The sequence below is a fragment of the Ictalurus punctatus genome, chromosome 13 (genome assembly GCF_001660625.3).
Source record: "Ictalurus punctatus breed USDA103 chromosome 13, Coco_2.0, whole genome shotgun sequence".
NCBI classification, from domain to species: domain Eukaryota; kingdom Metazoa; phylum Chordata; class Actinopteri; order Siluriformes; family Ictaluridae; genus Ictalurus; species Ictalurus punctatus.
Window position 1 is genome coordinate 1,096,924 of NC_030428.2, and position 26,492 is coordinate 1,123,415.

Consider the following 26,492-nt stretch of genomic DNA (forward strand, 5'->3'; position numbering starts at 1 on the left):
TAACCGAAGACTTTTGGACAAAAGTGGGTTAAATCTGCCGTCGCTTTGAGCAGCTGCTTAATACAGTTCCACTTCTCCGTATCCCCGTGTGGAGTTTGTCGACAGGCGATGACCCCCATTTCTCATAACCCGAAGACATCATGTGTTAGAAAAATCATCATGGGAAACACTTTTTTATTTGTGGTATCTCTGTGTATTTTAATGTTGTATAAATATCTGATACAAAATATGACAGTGTACAACACAGTAAGATAGATAGCGATTGCTGCATGGTACATCTATGTTTTTGCCGTTTATCTGCGTTTTATTAGCACTAAGTATAAGGTTCTGGCCAAACGCCCAGCCCAAACGTAGTATGTCCCAAAAACCCCACAACATGGCCATACACCAGCCCTGTGTGTGCAGGGGGTAACACAAGGGGGTAAAACAGGGGGTAACATGGGTATCTGACAGTACAGTGACTGTGCAGTTTAGATATGACTGATTCATGATTGACTGACTCTCCGACTACATGCTGACGTATTTGTTGACCGACACACTGAATAAATGACTAACTGACACAGTTTTAATGACTGACCAATTTGACTCACTCACTGAATAACTGACTCACCAATTGATTCACTAAATGACTGACTGACTCACCAGTTGACTCACTGACTCACCAATTGACTCACTCACTGAATGGCTGACTCTCTGACTACAAACTGCCTTAATTGCTGACTTACCCACTGACTAAAGGACTGACTGACCGATTCAATGACTGACTCATTAACTGACTCTGTTTACTGAGTTACTGGCTGACAGACTGAGAGGCTCAGTGACGGACTGACTTACTGTCAGAATAGTATTACCGACAGATGATCCATCACTTACTGACTCACTGACTGCTTCACCTTTACTCGCACACTGACTCAATTACAGACTAATTCTATGACCGACTGAATCCCAGACTGATTCGCCTAAATGACTGAATGACTCAAAGGGACTGACTCAAACACTGCAAGCAAGCTGACTCACTGCTAGAGTGACGCACTGACTCTCTGACTACAAGGTGAATTAATAATAGAGTGACTTAATGACTGACGACCCAACCTGTTACTTATTTGGTCATAGTTTCCTGTTTATGTGGTTTGGTTCCTGTTTGCTGTTTCTCACTTTCCTTATTTGGTCCTTGCTTCCTGGTCTTCTTACCCCTCACGCTCACGATAGCTTACAGCATTCTCCTGAGACACATTTTCCTTACTTTTTTTTTTAAACGATAGTTTCCTCCATTAAACATGTACACGCTTCCTGACCCACCAATGAAGCTCTGAATTTTGATCCACAACTCTTTCTTTTTTTTTCTTGAGTCTCAAGAAGATTCCGTATCTGTGTAGCCCTCTGGTCTTTGGTGTCCTTTATTCCCGACAGGAGTTAACTGACTTTTTCCACTTTTTTTTTGTTTCTGTACATTCCAGACAGGAAGTATATACAACTTCCTGTGACAGTTAGTTATATAGTTAACGTTTTTTTTTTTTTTTTTTTGGGGGGGGGGGGGTGGTTTCTCGGAGAATATATCACAAAAGAACTCCATCCATTATCCATCAGTTTTACCTCCTTAACCTCCATTCTGTCCTGCTAAACCTGCGCTGTAGATTTCTGCCAGTTTCTTAAATCCTGGCCGTCCGCTTGTTGCGACAAACCGATTGGTCGAATCCATGCACCGCTTTTCACCGAGGTTGGTTACGATTCCCTGTCGCTGTCGCCTCCCCCGTACATTTCCGCGAGTCTCTTAAATCTGGGGCCGAACTCGTTCAGGAACTCGTAATCGCTCCATGCGTCGCTGCTGACCGATTCCAGAGAGCTGAGACTGTCAGCGTTCGAACCGTTCCCCTCGTACGCGTACGTCGCCAGCGAATCGTACGGTGGTGCCGCCGGATCCGAATCGTTCTCGCACAGCCTCTGGGAGACGAAGTCCCGGATGTTGGGTTCGGAATTGTTTTGGATTTTGACCACCGGGCGCCACAGGATCTCGGGCGCGACGTCTCTGCGCTGCTTGGTATCGTCGAGCGATTCGGCTTTCCGCAGAGTTCCGATGTCGAAAGCTTGCGTGTCTTCTTCGCCGCCACCTTCGTCGTCGTAGCTCACGACGTTGTCCCTCACGTCCTCTTTGGAGACGATCAGAGGATCGAGCTTCTCTCGCTGCCTCTTCAGAGCCGCGAACAAGACGACGATCACTGCCAAGACAGACCACCGTTAGAGACGGAGGTAGGGTGAAGGAGGGAATTAGAATAAGGGGTGTGGTTAAGTGGACAGAACTAGTTTTTACGGAAGCAACTGACATTACACTAGATTTATGCGAATGTCTTGGTGACGTTATCGATCTGAAACATCAATAGCATGTTCTTACTTAGCAAAATGACGATACAGAGAAGAATTGCGACTAGCGCTCCCGTGCTAAGTCCAGCTTTAAGTGCGAACGCCTCCATCTCGCATGTCCTCTTGTTTCCGCCACGGTCGCATGAGCACACGCGTATCGTTAGCGTATTTGTGCTGCTCTGTGCCGGGAATTCTCCGTCTGTGATCACCACGGGAACCAGGTATAAACTCCTCTCCACGCGACTGTAGCCGTCGCGCTGAGTCAGTATCGTGGCCGTGTTATCTGTGGAAATATTTAAACGATTAAAACATACCAGCTTTCAGTTCCGAATACTTTAATCGTGTTATTGTCCGCTCATATTTTTGTTCTATATGTATTTCATCAGACTGATTTTAAACAGCCAGTTAGCACCCATCAAACGAACTAGCGATACAGAAGTCGATTCCAACGCGCCATTTAGCTAGCTAGCAAAACTTGCGAAAGCGTGCTAATTATATGCTAGTTTTTATTTCAATGTGCAACACTACTAAGCGAAATTTGGAAAGCTGCAATGTTTAGAAGTTACCCGTTGCTGTAAGTCACCTTTGTTGTCTCGAACGGAGAAGTTGGATTTTTCAAAAGACTCTGACGCTAAACGGAAAAAAAAACGATGGCCTCTGATTGGTCGGTCGGCGTCTGATGCGCTGACGGTTTGGACAGTCTAAAATAAACATGAAAACAAAAAAGTCAGCGAAATTGTGTGAGAAATGATATAAAATTAGACAACGATTCACATCTAGTCCACGTTTACGGATTACCTGACCCACTTTGGCGTCGTCGCAGATGAAAGTTTCGTATTCCGTGTCGAAAGTCGGTGCGTTGTCGTTAACATCCAGAACTTTGATGTAGACGGGCACGTGACCGATCAGACCATCTGCAAGTGAAACGTCAGGTGGATTAGAGCGGTTTTAACTTAAGGTCAAAAGCCACACCAGGGAAAGTTCCGCGTATTCAGAGTCGGGTTACGCGGCTGCTTAGGACGAGTTTCGGGGCTCCGTATTCAGATTACGCAAATCACCCGGGTGTGGTTCACGTCTCTGAGGTTGCTGGATTTGTCCGCAGTAGAAGACAGGGTTTTCTAACAGCACCTTAAACGTACAGTACTTGACATTCAGACTGCGAGCATAGAAATACACGTAATAATGGCCAATGATGGCGGACGTTAACCGGTACTGAAAAAGCGCTGGTTAAAGTAGTAAATGACCTACTAGTGGCCACTGATCAGGGTTGAGTCCCCTTGCTTTTGTTAACTACTGTGATTTATAAATCATTTCTCTTCTATAACCGTGCACCGTAGTCACGTGTGTTAACCGGAACTCTTACACGCGATCGTTTATAACACTAGCGCGTCATGTGGTGTAATAAGGATCTGGATAAGAATAAAAGGACATACTGTATTCAGCAGCCTGCACTGATATGTTGTGCCAGTCTTTCTCCTCTCTGTCCAGAGAGCGTGCGATGAAGAGCGAGCCGTTACCGGGATGGACGTTGAACACGTGATCCATATCCGTGTTCCAGTCTATCATGTACCTGTCCACAACACACACACACACTTTCTTACATTTGCTAACTCTTAACTAATTAAGTATTCAAATGTACGTAATGTAACCTACTATAATATTCCATTTACTATAATCTAATCTGTTCTATAGTCTGATATTTATATTACTGATGACAGTTCATTTCATTTAAGAGTTAAAGCTGATCTTTAGCATACCTGACGGGTTTACGGTTAGCGTCTGGGTCCACAGCACTAACGGCACCAATGATCGTTCCGATCTGGGCGTCTTCTTTGACCTCCATCACGTAGGCAGGACGCTTAAAGACCGGCGGCTCGTTAACGTCCTCCACAGAGATCTTCACCGTGGCGGAGTCCCCGGACGTGTGAAAGCGGGGATCCAGGTACACGTTTTCCACCTGCAACCTGAGCGTGTACGACGCCCCACTCTCGTAGTCCAGGGGCTGAGCAACAGACAAAATGATAACAGAATCCGAAGTTGCACATTTTTCAGAGTGTTCAATGCTCTACAGTCCTGAAGGACAAGCAGCACTGGTTAGGCTCCCTACCTTCTTCAGAATGAGCACTCCTTCCTGGGTAGTGGGGTCGGTGGTGATTTGAAAGGTGTCCTGCTCATCGGTTATCCTGTAGTTCATCTCGGCGTTCTTACCCGTGTCGGCATCTGTAGCCTTGACCACGCCCAATTCGCTACCCACCTCAGCCGACTCGGGAACACTGAAGTGGTACACACCTGAGGGACACCACGATAACATCGTCAACAGAGATAAGTACGTATGGATCCGGGCTGTATTCCAAACCACACAGTACAGCAGTTAAACAGTATGCCGTACTATCTAGCTAGCCACGCATTGAGCAGCTTCAGTGAAACTCGGTCTGTGGCTGTGTCCCGAAGCACCACGTATACAGCATATAGGCCTGTAGAATGAGTAAGGTGCTTAGTCTGTGTAGACAAATTTATTGGAGTTATACAAAAGTTCCACAGGGCTCTGTTCTAGGCCCATTACCCCCCTACACGCACACCATTGTGTTGTCTTCCACGGCTACGCAGCTGTATGTTTCGGCAAAGCCAGATGATTGACACGGGCTTAATAAATCTGAGGAAGAAATAAACATTAAGACACTGGATGCTGTGTAATTTCCTCCTACTTAATTCTGACAAGACAGAAGCGCTTGTACTATGGCCACAGGCAGCTCGACGTAAGCTTTCTGATTATATCATAACTCCTGATGGCCTGTCAGTTACATCATGTGCAGCAGTGACAGAAAGAAAGTGTGATTATGGATGTCGGTCTCTCAGGGTTTCTTGCTCATGTCATGTCAGGGAGTCGTTCTACGTCACTCTTGCCTCTGGCTTGCTCATCAGGGATTTAGCTCTAGACCCAGATTTCTGTCACGGTACACACATGCACACACTCACTCACTCACCATGGGTGAATCGGGGTGGGTTGTTGTTGACATCGACCAGCGTGATGTTGACCGTGGTGGTTCCGGTCAAACCACCCAGCTGTCCCAGCATGTCTTTAGCCTGAATGACCACCTGGTAATGTTCACGGATTTCACGCTTCATGTTGGGCAGAGCCGTCCTGATGATCCCTGGACCGTGGCACAGAGGTACAGCGTTGGTACACGACTTACTCGTCCTCCGTTACTGTCCGGTATCTACCTCTATTCATCACTGTATCTCATAGTGAGTCCATCCCAACGTGTTTAAAGTGCACACTCCGTTTACATGGTTTCGTAGAGAAAGTCAGGGAGAGCTGCACAACACAATGGGCTGTTAGAGGAAAATAATCAACGATGGGGTAGTCCGATGAAGCAGAGTTACTGGTACCACCCGAAAGTTGAGTATTTTCCTATAACAGCAGGTTCCTGAGGGTTACATGGTTAGAAACTCCTCTGTCCCGAAGAAGTTACAGCTTTATCTCCGACACGGGAGACTCATAAATGCTAAATAAACCTCTCTTTGGAGAAAACGTCCATATATCAATGATTACACACATTTTTTAAAATATGTTTATGAGGCGTTCCTTTGTATGTTACTATAGAAACGATAATATCAGAGTTATTAAGACCGTTTGACCAGTCAGAATCAGGATATTATTATTATTATTATTATTATACTGACCTGTCTCTGGTTCCACAGAGAAATATGGCTGACCCTGCAGAATGCTGTACACCACCTTGGCACTGTTACCGTACATGACGTCATCAGCATCTGTCGCTGTTACCTGGACAACGAACGTACCTGAGTGTGAAAGAAGAAATAACGGAGAGAGAATTATAACAGCAATATGTGTGGGTGTTTATGAGGCCTATATAGTGAATAAGGTGTGTGGTTTGGGACACGCCCCCAATTGACTGATGGTGTTTATGTGGCCTATATAGTGAACAAGGTGTGTGGTTTGGGACACGCCCACAGTGGACTGATGATGGTGTTTACGTGGCCTATATAGTGAACAAGGTGTGTGGTTTGGGACACGCCCCCAGTGGACTGATGAAGGTGTTTATGTGGAACGTGTAGTGAGTAGGGTGTGTGGTTTGGGACATGCCCCCAGTGGATTGATGAAGGTGTTTATGTGGCCTATATAGTGAACAAGGTGTGTGATTTGGGACACGCCCCCAGTGGACTGATGAAGGTGTTTATGTGGCCTATATAGTGAATAAGGTGTGTGGTTTGGGACATGCCCAAGGAGGGAGCGATATATTGGCTTTGCATCAATAAGTACATATGCAAAATAAAGTGTGCATAAAAGTTCATTCAAATTGAAATGGAAAACGCACCTGATATGTAATACATCAATACATCAATATCACTGATACAGACAGATGGAGATAGAGTACGGTGCGTTCTGATTGGCTCAGAGAAGTGCTGTGCGTTCCGATTGGCCGAGAGAAGTATGGTGCGTTCTGATTGGCTCAGAGAAGTACTGTGCGTTCTGATTGGCCGAGAGAAGTACAGTATTTGTTTTGTCTATTTAATATTAATATAGTTCTGTGTACAGTTAAAATGAACCAAAATAAATCTGATCTCGAGCGAAAGTAAACACGCCCACTTATTGTTATCACTCCACACACCCAATTAACACTGTGCTAAATATAGCAGGTTAGCAGTATGTGCCGGGAGCGTGCGTCTGTTACGGTCTGAACTCCATCCGTGGCGTCTCAACTATTTAGCTGAACAAAAATCACAAGTCCTTCACGCAGCTAAATTCTGGTTTTCACTGACATGCCTCACTTCATTCTGGTCACATTCGCAATAATCAACTCGACTCTGAATGTAAATGACTTTTATGTAAAGGCCACACAGGGCCACGCTATGTCTGGGTGATGAAGCCTGCTGACTGGAACAGATGGCACAGCTCTCACACTCTCTCACACACACACACACACACAAACGTGCGAATGAATATAAAGCTCCTTCCTTTTTCTGAACTGGTCGATAATAGAGACAAATCATAGAGAGAGAGAGAGAGATGGAAAGACAAATAAACAAACATACGGATATTGGATCAGAGATATAAATATGGATTGACTGGAAGACAGAGAGAGAAACAGACTGACACACAGAGCTCGACAGTGATTGGCTGATGCCTCACCGACGTCGGCCATTTCCTGTACGGAGGCGACGTATGGGTCTCGGGTGAACTTTGGCTCGTTATCGTTAATGTCGTGGATTTTGACGGTGAACGTCGACGGACCCTCGAGGTCTCGACCTGTCGCTTTATCCACCGCCTTCGCACTCAGAGTGTAAGACGCTTTCTCCTCACGGTCCAGCCGTCTCGTGGCGTGGAGATCGCCCGAATCCTCATTGATGACGAATACGGTCCCGGCTCCCTCCCCCGAGAGGACGTACTTCACCTTCCCGTCCTCTCGGTCTTTATCCGAGTGCAGCTGTACAGACAGAAAACCATGTTATTCTGCACAGCCCTCATTAGCATTACTTGAAAGCATTATGAAGCCATTTTACGCTAGTTCTTGTTGACTACCACGATCAGCTAACAAACAAAAACGATCGCTAGCTATAAAACGATAACTCGAGTAAACCAAAGTAGGTCAAAGCATGCGACTCGGTCTGAGGTGAAACAGATTCGCCTTTTAAACGGAGCCGTGTTTTCAGGTATGTGCAGTTATGATTAGCATGCTAGCTTAGCACAGGTGTTTACAGGAGGCTTATAGGAGTCTTTCAGGACACTGACTTTCAGCAGACTTTCTTCTTTCTTTCCTTCTTTTTTTTTTGCCCTAAATAGCTCGGAGATATATTTCTCTGAGCGCTATTTAAAATCATATTCGTATAGAATCTAAAATCCCAGTGGCCTTAAAAGTGTATTCATGAGGGAGTGAACACTAGACAGATAGTCACCTGTGTCGTGTCCTAATTCACACTGCTCACGGCTAACTATAGCAAACTCATTTATCACGCCGCTGTCTTTAAACAAATCTATTAGTACGGATGAAAAATTAGACAGGGACTAAATTAGCGGGATTGCCGCTAAACGCTAAAGGGAGACTTTTACAATGCCCCACGCAGCACAATGTGGTGTTGAGCGATAACTTAGCTAGCTGTGAGTTTAGCTAAACTCGGATTTGGAACACAGCCAGTATTAACCCCGTGTCCTCATGCTAAATGATGCCATTTTCTCCTTTCTCTCACACCACATTAGCCCTTCCCGCTAAAGATACGAAGGCACGAGAGTGAAGAAATCGCCTCTTTTTTTACCACAGTGTCCGTGCGTCGCTTTTCCTATGGATCGTGTAATTACATTCCCGATATAAATTGATCGCGAGTGCATTTCAATGTTCGCTGGGGCTCGAGAATTGATTTCCTTTTTTTCTCTCGCTCTGTCTCTCTGTTTTAGATTAGCAGCCAGTACATCCTTTCTTTAATGGTTCATTTCCACCTCGTATCTTTCTGGGAAACTAAACTGCAACTTAAGTCTTGGTAACTGATAATGCTACAGTTAGCTAAACTCACAACACGGCAGTCAGCTTAAAACAAAAACACTGCAGTTAGTTTAAATGATAATACCACGACTCGCTCGTCCTTTAGCTAAAGAAAATTACAACCGACTACAACTGAGGACTTCTGAAGTTCTTAGTCAAGTTCTGAGTGCTGAGTCGAGCAGAGTATCACAGCGCCTGTGACGAGTCTGCACCCGTGATGCGTGATCTGAGAACCACATCCTACTACTGGACAACCTGATTTGAATAAGAACCCCAGAAGTGTGTGAATCGAATTTACGCTCGTGGCCCACTTTGTGTTAAGCCTGCACTCTCCGTAGTCGCCCTCTGAAGCGTGGACACCTCGGTAAGGGTTTAAACAAATTGCACCGTGGATGCGTTTCCTGCTTATCTAAACAAGAAGCCATATTACGCATTAATAACAAATGGCGAGCCTGGTTCATTTATCAGTTGCAGGTCGCTCAGCCTGAACCTTCTGTTTAATTCCAAACCCAGGAGGTGTGTAATTGTGTAAATAATCTCACAGCGTTTGACGTGTGGTGCACGTAAAAGTGGCGGAAAACAAACGGAGAACTTTAGCGTTACGTTGAACTTGTTCTACGGTGAAAGTTCAGGACTACTGGAATGGCCGTACGAACGGCTGTCGTGACGTTACCCCATATATCCTTCATCCCTTCAGAACAGACCACACTGCCAAGTCGGATCAGTCCTAACAGTTGTCCAAAAGAGGACTGAAAACATTTTAAAATATGCTCAAATTCCTCTGAATGACTGGTGTTCTATCCAGCTTAGTGCCTTTCTGGGCTGGGCTCCAGATTCACTGCAACCCTGACAAGGATGAAGCCAAGTTTTCTGACGTTCTTAGAAAGTTCTTACCCAAGTTCTCCTGATATTCATAGCCAAATTGTTCTGATGCTTTAAGCCAAGGTCATATGAGGTTCTTCGCTACAGTTTTCTGACTTACTTACTCAAGTTCTTCTTCAGATTTATCAGAAGTTCTTGGACAAATTCTAGTCTCCAGATCCACCATGACCCTGACCAGGATAAAGCCAAGTTCTTCTGAAGTTCTTAGCCGAATTTGAATTCTGTGCATTTCATAGCAATGGGGAAATGTTAAAATATGCTATATTTCCAGTGGTTGTTCTATTCCCAGCTTGCACCCAGGGTTTCTGAGATCTAGATCTACTATCATCCAGACCAGTATAAAGCCAATACAAGTGATTAATGAAAGCTAAAGATATCTTTGCCTGAGTAGGACCGCTGTCCCATCAAGGGTGTGTGTCCACACCCCTTTGTCTAGTGGTCCTGGGAGAGGTTCTGGATACACCACAGCCAAGATAAAGCAATAAATGCATAGAATTTGAATATCATCTTTGGACTGGATTGGATGGGGGAAGGGGGGGGGACACGGTGACTTAGTGGTAAGCACATTTGCCTTGCACCTCCAGGGTTGAGGGTTGGATCCCACATCCACCCTGTGTGCACGGAGCTTGCATGTTCTCCCTGTGCTTGGTTTCCTCCCGGTACTCCAGCTTCCTCTCCCAGGCCAAAGACCTGTGTAGGTTGAGTTGCATTGCTAAATTGTCCATACTGTGTGAATGGGTGTGTGAGTGTGTGTGCCCTGTAATAGGTTGACCCCCCCCCCCCCCCCCCCCCCCGTTGAGCACCTTGTGCCCCAAGTTCCCCAGGAGAGGCTCCAGGCTCCCTGTGACACTATGTACAATAAGCGGTATAGAAAATGGATGCATGGATTGAACGTTGGATTGGTGGGGGTACGATGTTTTCAACAACCACCCCAAAGCTAAAGCTAATTTCTAAAGATGAGCTTGCTAGTCGTTGCAGAGCCATCCAAATCTTTGGAACTTTACAAGAAAAAGCGATAACGTTTGGCCTCAGTTTTCTTTCATGTAAATTCAAATGTAAATACAGTTGTCATGGAGGAGATGAGAGTAGTCAGTGGAATGAAGCCAGAATTTAAACAAATGTTGGAAACCGTGTCAGATTTCTGTAATGTGAACTCGACTTTTCTTTAAAATAGAAAGGGGAACTAGAAAAACAAGAGCCCTATCCCCTGTACCTTTCCCACATACTGATCTTCATTTCCTGTGTACTCCTCCAACAGGAAGAACTGATTCCACATCCACCCTCGTTTGGAGCGTCTGAGCGTTACCGGCCCTCCGTCCGCTCTCATCTGGCTCCTTGTTTCTCTGCTTAGTTCCCCTGTAGTCCTCAGCATGCACTTTGCTTCTTCCCACAGGGAAAGCCATGCTAATAAAACCAGAGGAGTTCTCATTCTGCAATGAGTATCCAGTGAAAAACCTGCTTCAGGAATCCTGTAAAGCTCCAACCAAATTATCCGTCCATCAACGACAGTCCAGGCCTTCTGGAAGTGTATTCATTTCTCCATTAGGTCCAGATTTCAGTGTCCACCTAAAAGCAGGGGAGAAAAAGCATGACTTCGTCAGTAGTTCCTACTTAAATATTTCTGAAATTCTTAGCCAAATTATTCTGATGTTCTTAGCCACGTTCTTGTAAAGGTCTTAGCCAAATTCTTCTAAAATTCTTAGCCAGGTTTTTCTGAGGTTCCCAGTTTTACCTCAAGTTCTTACCCAAATTCTTTTGAGGTTTTAGGCAATCCCATCTGAAGTTCTTACATAGGCTTTGTGAAGTTTATACCCAAATATTCTGATGTTTTTGGTCAAGTTTTTTCTGAAGTTCTTAGCCAAGTTCTTGTAATGGTCTTAGCCAAATTCTAAAAATTATTAGCCAGGTTGTTCTGAAGTTCTTACCCAAATTCTCCTGAGGTTTTTCGGCAAGTCCATCTGAAGTTCTTAGCTAAATGCTGTGAAGTTTTTACCCAACTTTTCTGATGTTTTTCGTCAGGTTTTTCTGAAGCTCTTAGCAGTTAGCTAAAGAGTCATTAACTAACCTATCACCAAAAAAGAAATAAATCAATCAATTTTTATTGATGTTCAGCTGGCTAAGAACTTCTGATGTCTATGAAAATTAGAGTCAATGATGCCATCGAACAAAACAATGTTAGGGCATGAGTTTAATGAGATCAGTCGTCCGAGGACATGCAGATTTGACATGCTGCAGTTTGGATGGTTTGCAATGCAAATGATGAGGTAATGTACACATGAACCCACTGAGTGACAGCATCTCAGGTGCAGATCGTCACACTGACATTACAAATATCAATAAAAGCTGCTTATTATTCATTCTTTCCTTTAAAAAAAAAAAATCAGCTATTTCAATTTTACCTGTTTTTTTACACGCTGATTCGCTAATATCTCTCGTAATTTTCTGACATGCTTTTAATTAGTTAGTATACTTCACGTGCACCGCGCGCGAACAGACTAGATAATTAGCTAGCTTTATAATTAGCTAAAGTAACACAGCTATGTCTGACGCAATGCCTTTTGGGTAAGTGATGTCGATCGTCGTCGAATAAGCACGAAACCGTTGGAACGAGCATTCCCTTGTTTCTAAGCTCACTCAGAAGTGCACACTACAGCGAAGAGGGGACGAGTGAAGGAGCGCCAGAGTCTTGCAGAGCTGAAAGCAGGTCAGACCCTTCCTTACACAGTCAATCAATGGAAAGTGTTCAGCCTCCCACAGAGAAGCACATTATCCGTTTAACGATCGTTTAAACGCGAAGAAGAACGACTTTCATAAACATCCTCGCTTTAAAAATGCTCCTCGTGGAGGGTTTTTTTTTTTTTTTTTATCAGAGCGAGACTTTGTAAATGGATATTAATGTGGCGATGCTCCAGGAAACGATAAAACGTATACGATCGCAAACGCTACATGTAAACGCTGTTCAGGATGGGGACAAATTTATAAAACACACACACACACACACACACACACACACACACACTTATTTGTTTGATGGATTTTATTTATTTATTTTTTAACATATGACTAGATTCATGTACAAAAAAAATGCTTGTGTGAGTTATGTAGTGCTTTTGTTCCTCACTCTATAATCAAACTTCATATAGGAAGTCCAACATAAAGACACGGTTGTGTGTTGGATTATGGACAATTTGCATACATTTGTTTCCAACTGCAGAAATAGAAAGCAGCTGCGGCGTCACATGATGTTTTCCATATACAGCGGCTATAAAAGGCCTGCACACTCCTGTTGAAATGGCAGGTTTTTGTTAAAGCAACCGAGTTAAAGACATATTGGTACACATTCCACAGGTTCGCGATAGGGTTTCGATCTGAGCCCCGATCGGACCGTTCCAAACATTGACCTTGTTTGTGGACTTGAATTCGTGCCAAAATAGATCTGTATTTGGAGCTGATCCACGGTTCAGCTGAAGAGAAGAAGCTCCATGGCATGATGCTGCCACCGCCGTGCTTCAATGTGGGTATGGTGTTCTTTTGAGTTCTACATTGGTCTCATCAATCTGGAACACATTAGGCCACATAGTTTGGATGTTTTTTTGTTTGTTTGTTTGTTTGTTTGTTTCATGAGAAAGGGCTTCCGTCTAGCCACGCCACCCCGTAACCCAGACGTGTGAAGAATACGAGAGATTATTGTCACGTGCAGAGAGTAATCAGTACGTGTCAGATGTTCCTACAGTTCCTTTAATAGGTCTCTCGGGAGCCTCCCTGGTACGTTTTGGTCTTTTTGGAGGGACGTCCTGTTCTTGGTGACGTCGCTGTGGTGCTCCGTATTTCTCCACTTGTTGATGATGGCCTTCAAGATGTTCCACGGTGCATCTTTTGGAAATTCCTTGATACCCCAGTCCTGCTCGATACCTTTCCACAGTGGGATCCCCGTACAGGCTTTGTCAGCTCTTTGGCTTGAGCGGTCGGATGGGGGTGTGTCGACTTTTTATAGTTAGGTGCACCTGTACCCATGTTCACGCAATTATCAAATCGGCCAATCACGTGTCAGCAGCACAATATATATATGGATATATGGATGTCATGCAGATACAGGTCGAGAGCTTCAGCAAAATTGTGATCTGGCCAAAAGCAGAACGGTTCGAGCTGACAGGAAGGCTGTGGTAATTCGAAGAAGCGCTTTTTACAGCCACGACAAGCAGAAAAGCATCTCGGACCGAACGACACGTCGATATTTATTTTGGGTACAGTGCCAGTGATGTATCGACTCGGTCCTCAGCTACACTCACACCGCTGCTGCTAAATCTGTTTACACACCACCGTGGCGGCTTAGGTTGAAAAAAATTATAAAAATCCTCCAGGGGGCAATTAAGACAAAAACTTAACCCTGTGTTTTCTTGCACACACACACACACACACACACACACACACACAATATGAGTGCACACATGCTTATTTATCCAAGCATGAACTGTGATACTATAATGTGTTGTTTACTGTATATGGTTAATATTACTAACATAGAACGAATTTTTTATTACATTTCATTTATCCCAAACACTCCATCTCACCAGTTAGCGTTGCTACGGTTACCCATAATGCACTGCGTAGCCCAGATGAGCGTGTAATGAAATAAAGCGTAGCGATAAAGCTCCGCTCTCTGGAACACCGAGCGAGAGGTCACATGGGTTTAGTGTCTCGGTGTCCTCTGATAATGCTCTAACTGCTAATTAGCAGATTAGTGTGCTACATTAGCGCATCGATAATGGTGTTTTCGGCTCCGGTGTCGTCTTCTCTTTTGACGGTGACCGTGAGCTCTGAACAAAAACGCGAGCGTCCATGACACCAGGACACCGCTGTGAACTCCGTTACCCACAGTTCTTGGCTGAGTGCTCGCCAAATGACTGAATAAATCACGAGGACAACGTTTTCTGTTCTCGCAGTTTCTGTCATTACAAGTCGCAGAGTCGTCGCTATAAACACACACACAAGGTGAATGAGTGAATGTCTGAGTGAGGGGGTGTGTCAGTGAATGAGTGAATGAGTAAATGAGTGAATTAGTGAGTGAGTGAATGAGTGAGTGAATGAATTAATGAGTGAGTGAGTGAATGAGTGAGTGAATGAGTGAGAGTGAATGAGTGAGAGTGAATGAATTAATGATTGAGTGAGTGAGTGAGTGAGTGAATGAGTGAGTGAATTAAGGAGTGAGTGAGTGAGTGAATGAATTAAGGAGTGAGTGAATGAGTGAATGAATTAATGAGAGTGAATGAGTGAGTGAGTGAATGAGTAAATGAGTGAATTATTGAGTGAGTGAATGAATTAAGGAGTGAGTGAGTGAATGAGTGAGTGAATGAGTGAGTGAATGAATTAAGGAGTGAGTGAGTGAGTGAATGAATGAGTGAGTGAGTGAATGAGTGAGTGAGTGAGAGTGAATGAGTGAGTGAGTGAATTAAGGAGTGAGTGAGTGAATGAGTGAATGAGTGAGTGAATGAGTGAGTGAATGAGTGAGTGAGTGAATGAATTAAGGAGTGAGTGAGTGAATGAATTAAGGAGTGAGTGAGTGAATGAGTGAGTGAATGAATTAAGGAGTGAGTGAGTAAATGAATGAGGGAGTGAGTGAATGAATGAGTGAGTGAGTGAATGAATTAAGGAGTGAGTGAGTGAATGAGTGAGTGAATTAAGGAGTGAGTGAGTGAATGAGTGAGTGAGTGAATTAAGGAGTGAGTGAGTGAATGAGTGAGTGAGTGAATTAAGGAGTGAGTGAGTGAATGAGTGAGTGAGTGAATTAAGGAGTGAGTGAGTGAATGAATTAAGGAGTGAGTGAGTGAATGAATTAAGGAGTGAGTGAGTGAATGAATTAAGGAGTGAGTGAGTGAATGAATTAAGGAGTGAGTGAGTGAATGAGTGAGTGAATGAATTAAGGAGTGAGTGAGTGAATGAATTAAGGAGTGAGTGAGTGAATGAATTAAGGAGTGAATGAGTGAATGAGTGAGTGAATTAAGGAGTGAGTGAATGAATTAAGGAGTGAGTGAGTGAGTGAATTAAGGAGTGAGTGAGTGAATTAAGGAGTGAGTGAGTGAGTGAATTAAGGAGTGAGTGAGTGAATGAGTGAGTGAATTAAGGAGTGAGTGAATGAATTAAGGAGTGAGTGAGTGAATGAATTAAGGAGTGAATGAGTGAATGAGTGAGTGAATTAAGGAGTGAGTGAATGAATTAAGGAGTGAGTGAGTGAGTGAATTAAGGAGTGAGTGAGTGAATTAAGGAGTGAGTGAGTGAGTGAATTAAGGAGTGAGTGAGTGAATGAGTGAGTGAATTAAGGAGTGAGTGGGTGAATGAATTAAGGAGTTTTGAGTGAATGAGTGAGTGAATTAAGGAGTGAGTGAGTGAATTAAGGAGTGAGTGAGTGAGTGAATTAAGGAGTGAGTGAGTGAATGAGTGAGTGAATTAAGGAGTGAGTGAGTGAATTAAGGAGTGAGTGGGTGAATGAATTAAGGAGTTTTGAGTGAATGAGTGAGTGAATTAAGGAGTGAGTGAGTGAGTGAATGAGTGAATGAGTGAATAATTCTTTTAATTGATTAAAGATTAGAGAAAGAAAAAAGAAAGGTAGTATAAATAGAAAGAGAAACGAAGGTTGGGGAAGAAAGAAAATTTTGATAGTGTGTGTGTGTGTGTGTGTGTGTGTGTGTGTGTGTGTGTGTGTGTGTGTGTGTGTGTGTGTGTGTTTGTTTTGCATCTTCCTCTCCCCTGTTGTCAGTCTTTTTTGTTTTTCTATCACAGGAAGTTGCATCATCATTATGTGTGTGAGCTGAACAGTGTGTGTGTGTGTGTGTGTGTGTGTGTGTGTGTGTGTGTGTGTGTACATGATGGCTTTCTATTCACTCCCCAAATTATTCAGCAGCACTGGGTGACAACTGTCATTGCCAAAAGCTCCCCGCAAGGCATGCTGGGTAATGACCACAGGGGCTCAGACCTATAGTAATGGTGTGACGTCTCCATTCGCGAGTTAGCATGAGAGAAAACCTGCCACACACACACACACACACAAACTACACACTTGTGTCAAGCATAGTGTGACACCATAGCATATGTCAATCGTGTTTCGCATTAGCTTTGGTAATTAAACATTAACTTTCATTTCTCAGCCATGAGCGAAAAAGTTAGCTGATTGACGACATTAGCGTTAGCTCTTAGCCAGCAAGTGTGCAGTCAGGCTGTTAAGCTGACAAGACAGCAAGTGTTATCTCGCTATCTGTCAGCTGTTAGCTGTCAGGTAAACTGTAAAGCGTTAGCCGTCAAACTGTCAACGTGTAGCCACCAAGGATTAGCCGTTTCTTACGGCTGGGTTTTCGGGGAACGATCAGTCACTAGGCATTAGGACTCGATCGCTAGCCGTCACTTGTTTATCAAACTTTAGTAGACAGCCTTTACGCGTCAAGCCTTCGTGTGAAACGGATGACGACTGCCTGCGGTTGCGTTCCAAACCACACACCGCGTGTGCTAATATAGTTAGTACACGTCTCTCCTCACGTACACAAGCGTGCGATGTGAGACGAAGCCCGCGGAGAAACTGGAACACAAATTCAAAGTCTTCACTTTATCTCTACTTTTTTAGAGGAATGTCTCGGTCTCTCTTACTCTCTCTCACACACACACACACACACACACACACACACACACACCCGCGTGCGCTAAAGTAAGTGTCCTCCTGGGCCTGAACTAAATCAGGCGCAAACACTTGATCAGGACGGAGTGTATAGAGAGAAGGCGAGTGATACACTCCCCACGCGGCCTTATATAAACCTGTCTGTGTGTTTATCGCAGACGATAGCGAAATCGGCTAATTAGCATCACCTGGAGCTCCTGAGCCCTGGGGGAACGTGCACAGTCAATAACACACACACACACACACACACACACACACACACACACACTTGTTGTCTGTTCTGTTTAAGATACTGAAGTATCCCGTATGCTTTATTTGGTGACTAAATCGCTGTATTAGTGTGTGTGTGTGTGTGTGTGTGTGTGTGTGTGTGTGTGTGTGTGTGTGTGTGTGTGTGTGTGTGTGTGTTCAAATGCAAATCAGCCTAAGTGTGCGTGCATAGCTTCGGCAAGGGTCAAACCCAACATTTCCATATTCCTTGTCCGGTTTTTTTTTTCACGTTTTGATGTTCGGAACGTGCACGAGGAGGAGGATGTAAATTAGACTTCATTCATCCTGAGCGCATTTACAACGAGTCAAATAAGATCCGTGGAGATCGGACGCTGCTCCCTCCCTACGCCAGGTTACTTGTTGTCTGATCCGCCGCCGTCGAAACCTTCTCGTTAAACCCCCGACGTTTACCGTGAATCCGAGCGGATTCCAGTAGTGCAGCTCAGCCATCGCAGCGCATCAGCTAGGGCACCATAGACACACACACTAACTCCTCATCCTTTCAGATGGGACGGTGCCATTACTTTTGGCCTAATTGGAATGGCTTTTCTTTCAAATCGTTGATTTACGAATAAACCCGTATCCGCTTTGATAAACGAGGCCCAGGAGGCAGTCGCGTGGACTTTGGAAGACTAGATGTTTACATACACTTCACAATTCACTGAGCCGGTTCCAGAAGCAGCCATGCATGCCCATGTCATGACACTACCACCACCATGCTTCACAGATGAAGTGGTGTGGTTAGGATCGTTTGCATTCTCTCTCTCTCTCACTCTCTCTCACTTATCCCTTCATATCACATTAATAAAGATCCATCTTTACCTCAGCTGTCAAGCCCTTGCTCCAGAACTCTTCTAGGGCTTCTGTTCTTTGTGGTTCTGTATTTCTTCTGTCGGATTCTTCTCTGTGCAGTGAACCCTAACACTAGGGGGCAGTAAACCGTCAATCTTGCAGTAAATTGATTGTACGTTATTGTATTGTGTGCAATGTCGTGGCATAATATTGTGGAACGCCATTCAGTAATCAACAGGGAACTTCACTGCACAAATGGTTTTAATGGGATTTGTCCTGGTTTTAATGGAAGCTGTAATGGTCCTTATGGGTCTCAACTGGGAATCTGTTGTGTTCTGTTGGTGGCACGTTATGACTAGTGGATAACATTAAGGACCTGTAATGGTAATGCGTTTTTAATGATTATACAGCTGATGGTTGTAATGGAATGTTCCAAACCGACGATGAGATTTAAATACACCTGCTCAATGAAAAAAAATTGCGAAATAACACAATGTCATTCATATATATATATATATATATATATATATATATATATATATATATATATATATATATAGTGGAAGTATAAACCTTTTATATCGAAAATATTCAAGAGTGTAAAAAAAAAAAAAAAAAAAAAAATCCAAAAAATGTTCATTTCCTAGGCACCCTCCTTATGAAGGGAACAGTACAGAAATGTCAAGCGTACACACTTACAATATCGCATGTGTGGAATATTAATAACACACACCAACACACTCTGATACACACTAACACACACTAACACACTCTGATACACACGAACACACTCTGATACACACTAACATACACCAATACACTCTGATACACACGAACACACTCTGATACACACTAACACACACCAATACACTCTGATACACACCAACACACTCTGATACACACTAACACACACCAATACACTCTGATACACACCAACACACTCTGATACACACTAACACACACTAACACACTCTGATACACACCAACACACTCTGATACACACTAACACACACCAACACACTCTGATACACACCAACACACTCTGATACACACTAACACACACCAATACACTCTGATACACACCAACACACTCTGATACACACTAACACACACCAACACACTCTGATACACACTAACACACACTAACACACTCTGATACACACCAACACACTCTGATACACACCAACACACTCTGATACACACTAACACACAGTAACACACTCTGATACACACCAACACACTCTGATACACACTAACACACAGTAACACACTCTGATACACACCAACACACTCTGATACACACCAACACACTCTGATACACACTAACACACACTAACACACACCAACACACTCTGATACACACCAACACACTCTGATACACACTAACACACACTAACACACTCTGATACACACCAACACACTCTGATACACACTAACACACACTAACACACTCTGATACACACCAACACACTCTGATACACACCAACACACTCTGATACACACTAACACACACTAACACACTCTGATACACACCAACACACTCTGATACACACTAACACACACCAACACACACCAACACACTCTGATACACACTAACACACACCAACACACACCAACACACTCTGATACACACTAACACACACTAACACACTCTGATACACACCAACACACTCTGATACACACCAACACACTCTGATACACACCAACACACTCTGATACACACTAACACACACTAACACACTCTGATACACACCAACACACTCTGATACACACTAACACACACCAACACACACCAACACACTCCGATACACACCAACACACACCAACACACTCTGATACACACTAACACACACCAACACACTCTGATACACACCAACACACTCTGATACACACCAACACACACCAACACACTCCGATACACACCAACACACTCTGATACACACCAACACACACCAACACACTCTGATACACACTAACACACACCAACACACTCTGATACACACTAACACACACCAACACACACTAACACACACCAACACACTCTGATACACACTAACACACACCAACACACACTAATACACACCAACATACTCTGATACACACTAACACACACTCTGATACACACCAACACACACCAACACACACCAATACACTCTGATGCACACCAACACACTCTGATACACACCAACACACTCTGATGGACACTAACACACACCAACACACTCTAATACACACCAACACACTCTGATACACACCAACACACTGATACACACTAACACACACCAACACACTCTAATTCACACCAACACACTCTAATACACAATGAAAAGTTTAAACACAATTTAATCCTCAACATTGTAGTACAGGTCACACACACACACACACACCTCACTGTGAAGCAGAAGTAGGTCTAAAGCAGTAGGAATCACTGATCTCAAAAAAACACACACACACACACACACACACACATAAAGCCTAATAGACTCTAGTACACACCTTGTATCAAGACTCACAGTAAACTAAAAGAGCACTGATGTAACACACACACACACACACACACACACACACACACACACACATGCACACACACTCAGCATCAACATCAGCATCAGTGTGAAGTGCAGGAACACGGCAGTTACTTACGGAGGAGGACAGACACGGACTGTGTGTGTATACGTGTGTGTGTGTGTGTGTGTGTGTGTGTGTGCGAGATGGGGATGATGTGCTCCGAACTGCAGCACTGCACACACTCCCACACCAATACACACACACTTCACACCAAGAGAAAGAGGGAGAGAGGCTACCTATGATTGGCTGATGGAAAGTGGGAGGGGAGAGATCGACAGAGAAGGGGGGAGAGAGAGAGAGACAGAGATGAAGGGAGAGATGAGGGGAGAGACAGTCATAGAAGGAGAGAGAGAGAGATGAAGGGAGAGATGAGGGGAGAGAAAGAGATGTGCTTGAGATTGAGAGATAAAAAGATATAAAGGACTGTCGTGAACATTGCATTAGACACACAGTCTAATCCAGTGCACCTGATTTTGAGAGACTTTATTAGTCACATATTCGTTACATACAGTGAAAATCTTTTCTCGCATTTCCCAGGATGCTCGGGGTCAGAGCGCAGGGTCACGGCCCCCCTGGAGCTCACGGGGTTAAGGGCTCAGCAGCGGCAGCATTCAACAAGTATTGGGCCCATGTGTGAAAACACCCAGGTAATAACCAGGAGGAGGAGACTTTGCTTTGGGGCGGGTCCCACTCTGGGCTCTGTGGGGATTGTGGTAGATGGAGGGGCCTTGCACCTATCAGAAAGACCATTTACCAGCCCTATGCGCCCAAACCACACAGTCTAATAACTATATAGGCCACGTAAACACCATCGTCATTCCACTGTGGGTGTGTCCCAAACCACAAAACCTTATTCACTATGTAGGTCACATAAACACCATCATCGTTCCACTGTGGGCGTGTCCCAAACCACACAATCTAATCACTATATAGGCCACATAAACACCATCATCGTTCCACTGTGGGCGTGTCCCAAACCACACACTCTATTCACTATATAGGCCACATAAACACTATCTTTGTTCCACTGTGGGCGTGCCCCAAACCACACTCTCAATTCACTATATAGGCCACATAAACACCATCATCGTTCCACTGTGGGCATGCCCCAAACCACAAACCCTATTCACTATATATGTGCAATATAAACACCATCATCAGTTAACTCTGCATGTGTCCCAAACCACACTCTCTATTCACTATATAGGCCACATAAACACCATCATCGTTCCACTGTGGGCGTGTCCCAAACCACACACTCTATTCACTATATAGGCCACATAAACGCCATCATCGTTCCACTGTGGGCGTGTCCCAAACCACACTCTATTCACTATATAGGCCACATAAACACCATCTTTGTTCCACTGTGGGCGTGCCCCAAACCACACTCTCAATTCACTATATAGGCCACATAAACACCATCATCGTTCCACTGTGGGCGTGTCCCAAACCACACACTCTATTCACTATATAGGCCACATAAACGCCATCATCGTTCCACTGTGGGCGTGTCCCAAACCACACTCTATTCACTATATAGGCCACATAAACACCATCTTTGTTCCACTGTGGGCGTGCCCCAAACCACACTCTCAATTCACTATATAGGCCACATAAACACCATCATCGTTCCACTGTGGGCGTGCCCCAAACCACAAACCCTATTCACTATATATGTGCAATATAAACACCATCATCAGTTAGCTCTGCATGTGTCCCAAACCACACTCTATTCACTATATAGGCCACATAAACACCATCATCATTCCACTGTGGGCGTGTCCCAAACCACACACTCTATTCACTATATAGGCCACATAAACACTATCTTTGTTCCACTGTGGGCGTGCCCCAAACCACACTCTCAATTCACTATATAGGCCACATAAACGCCATCATCGTTCCACTGTGGGCGTGTCCCAAACCACAAACCCTATTCACTATATATGTGCAACATAAACACCATCATCAGTTAACTCTGCATGTGTCCCAAACCACACTCTCTATTCACTATGTAGGCCACGTAAACAGTCATCAGTCCACTCTGCATGTGTCCCAAACCATACACCCTATTCACTATATAGGCCACATCTGCTGTGCTTGTGTCCTAAACCCCATCAGCGATACCACTGCTTCAGTGTGAGAGCATTTAAGCTCTTTATCCCAAGACTTTTCTTAAAACCCAGATCAGCTCGATGCATCTCAGCTGTGGGCTGTGTTCCAAATTGCGATCATTAAGCGCAGTCGAACTGAACGTCGAGTCCAAAGGGCCCTGAAAACACTCCATCGTGCAGTAATGAGTGGAACAGAGTGTGTTTAATCAGGGAAAACACCAAACACTACTGTGCTGTGTGTGCAACTGACACCTTTGCTCTTTTGTCGGATTGAAATGCAAATGCTCTCCGGATAAACTAGCAAATGTGTGTTAGTGCTAATGAGCTCAGTGAACTGTGTGTGTGTGTGTGTGTGTGTGTGTGTGTGTGTGTGTGTGTGTGTGTGATGAAAAGCCTCAACAGCGTGAATAAAGAAAACTGCAGTTTAGCATTGTGTATAAAGCAAAATGCATGGCTGCGTTCAAAGTCTTATCGAAAAGAGAAAGGTGTTCGGGGCGGAGCGTTCAAATAATACAGAACGCTAACTAGTCCACTAGTTCCGGCTGCTGTTAATCAACACCGTCTGACCAAAGTGTCTTTATTCAAACTGGAAAAAGTAATCGCGCCCTTCCCTCATTAAATGAACCCACTTAAAGGAGTGTATTTAAGTTGGCTGACTGAAGCACAGCCTGCTGCAAGACGAAATAAAGGGCAGCTAAAAGTTTACTTCACGATAATGTCAGACGAGGCGGCAAATCCGACTTTCTCTGGATCGTCTTTATCTCCGTACCGGGTGAGTAATGCCTTTTTCCGCCGCCTCTCCGGTGAATACCTCATTATGTAACACGCACAGAAGATGGAAAAGTGCGGGAATGAGAGAGGCAGATCGGTGACTCAATCCCAGAAAGAAATAACGTGATCTGTGCACGAGGTAGTAAAACACGGATTTTTAAAATTCCTACAATTCATAATGTGAAGAAAAGGTATCTATCTGGAATTATTTAGCAATGCTGGTAGGGGGCGGAGCTAAATTACATTTTTTAAATATGTATATCACGTAAAATACCAACCCTATGTTTACATTAGCCTGTGACAAGTCTCTCGCATCACCTGTAGTTGGTCTCTGGTGGGCGTGGCCTACCCACCAGTAGCTACATTTTGTAGAACATAGCTGTCTAGTTAAACATAAATGAAATAATTCACTGAGTGCACTCTAAAAAGTGATTTTAAACTTATGTATATTTTCCATATTGTTAAATATTTCTTGCCATTATTGCCATTGTTTAGCTAGTTTCCACACCTAATATATATTAAATTACGCCAATATATATAATGTGTATAGATAGATAGATAGATAGATGGATAGATAGATAGATATATAGATAGATAGATATAGATATATCGTTAGACTAAAGTGGAATTCTCATTTTATCTGAAACACGTGCACAGCAAAAACTATACAAGAAATGTACTTTTTGTTAAAATGACATATTTTAGTTAGTTCGAAAATCCTAAATTTTTTAGTGTGTGAAAATGGGTGGTTTGGTTTACATGTTACGTTCGAACATAGATCCTGGGGATCTTCTCAGTTCCTGTTAGGTTGGATGCGGAACATCACTGTACCACTGTTTATTAAGTCCATTCCTGAAACATGGTGGTGGTAGTCCTGTGCTGTGGGGATGGGTTTTTTTTGATACTCTCAAGAGCAATCAAGGCAATGCTGGAGTGGCACTTGAACGTCTTGTCTTTTGGTGCCTTTTTGGCCAAAACTCCAAGTGATGCATCACGTCGTGTATATTTTACTGAGGAATGGTTTCTCGGTTGGTCGAGCCACTCTACCATAAAGGCCTGATGCAATGCTGCTTGCACTTCTGGCAGGTTCTCTGTCTCCACATCCAATTCCACCTCTGGAATTGTTCAGTCAAGTCCATGTTCTGGCTGGAGTTTCACAGATTTACCTTGAAGCCATTCCAGCGTGGTTCTGGTTCCTGCGTGCTCTTAAAGCAGATTTCGCTCATGTTTTGCTCTTCCGTGACGAGCACCCCAGTTCTCCACAGCATACTACCACCACCAATTTTCATGATTAGTTTGTTCAGATGCTTACTCGGCTGTCTCCACCATGAGATTTTGTTCTTTACATCTTGTGCCTATTACTTAAAAGTGGCTTCCATCAGGCCATACTTTGGTTCTTCAGAGTGATTTGCAGGTTCTGGTTCGCCATACTTCCTAAAGCCCAGTTCCTCCACCACCTGGTCTCAGAAGGACTTTCGGTGGTTCTGAGGTATTTTCCATTTACGTATAATGGAATCCACTGTTTTCTTCAGGACGTTCAAAGCTGTTGAAAAGGATTTTCAGTTCCTTTCCACCAGCCTGCCTCAGAGGCCTACAGACAGATCTTTTAAAGGGCCATAATCTAGAGCTATCCATTTTTTAAAAATATATATTATTGTCTATTATATGGATTAACCTAGGCTCTGAAAGGAAAATTGGGACAGAAAAAAGAAACCACTCAACTGTAAACGTGATTAGGTTAAAACATTTATTTATTTATTTATTTATTTATTTATTTATTTATGACATATAACACTTATTTATTATGGTCAGTTGCGCTTGAAGTCAGTGAGACAGAACAAGTGAAGAAGGTGTATCCATGATGTAAAACATTCATAAAGAGATACACGACTCCGTCCAATAACCTGAATAATACACAGAATAAACTGACGTAGAGGATGTGAACCGTGACAGATTTCCATCTTAACGTTATATTTTCAACGCGGAACCGTTGGAGACGAATAAAAATAAACATGTAACGTTTATGTACATCAATTTCAGCATGACGCATTGTGGTTAGATCAAACTGTCAGCCAGTTGCACTAACCACCTCAGCCGGCCTAAGAAAATGTATAATATTTAGCGGCTTTTGAATTTCTGTTCATTTCCATTCTCTTCCACGGATTTGCAAAAGAAATTCATCATCCAGCTTGAATATTATTTAAAAAAAAAAAAAAAAAAACCCAGACGGTTAGAGACCACATCCCAGTGCGCCGTGCTCATGATCATGATCCAACATGGTGAAATGAGCGTGATGTCTCCATGTGAGCGCTGTGGTGTTGCGTCAGTGACACACTATTCATATTTAATGACGGAGGTCACAGAGACAGTGAGTTAAAACTGTAGAAAGGAACACCTCAAGAGAAGGAAGCCTCCGGGAGGACTTGAAGACTTGAAGTTGAGACTGAGACTTGAACGGTGTAACATAGAGACAGGTGCTTGGGCTTCTGGACCGTTTCATGGACACGGAATGCATTGAAAAAGACTCCATTAGTTGGTTAGATTTATTCAACCAATTGCAAACCTGCTCAA

The 26,492-nt window shown here is 43.7% G+C and overlaps 1 protein-coding gene across 1 annotated transcript; it reads right to left on the reverse strand.

Moving 5' to 3' along the window:
- Positions 1 to 170: 170 nt before the first annotated feature.
- LOC108274177 (cadherin-10) lies at positions 171 to 21,206 on the reverse strand. The gene is made up of 12 exons (XM_017484160.3): positions 21,109 to 21,206; positions 10,954 to 11,306; positions 7,514 to 7,808; positions 6,043 to 6,162; positions 5,343 to 5,510; positions 4,466 to 4,647; positions 4,116 to 4,360; positions 3,792 to 3,928; positions 3,157 to 3,272; positions 2,942 to 3,059; positions 2,390 to 2,641; positions 171 to 2,216 (listed from the first exon to the last, which is right to left on the reverse strand). The coding sequence occupies exons 2-12, from the start codon at positions 11,167 to 11,169 to the stop codon at positions 1,723 to 1,725; spliced, it is 2,343 nt and encodes a 780-aa protein (XP_017339649.1). The 5' UTR covers positions 11,170 to 11,306; positions 21,109 to 21,206; the 3' UTR covers positions 171 to 1,722.
- Positions 21,207 to 26,492: the final 5,286 nt, after the last annotated feature.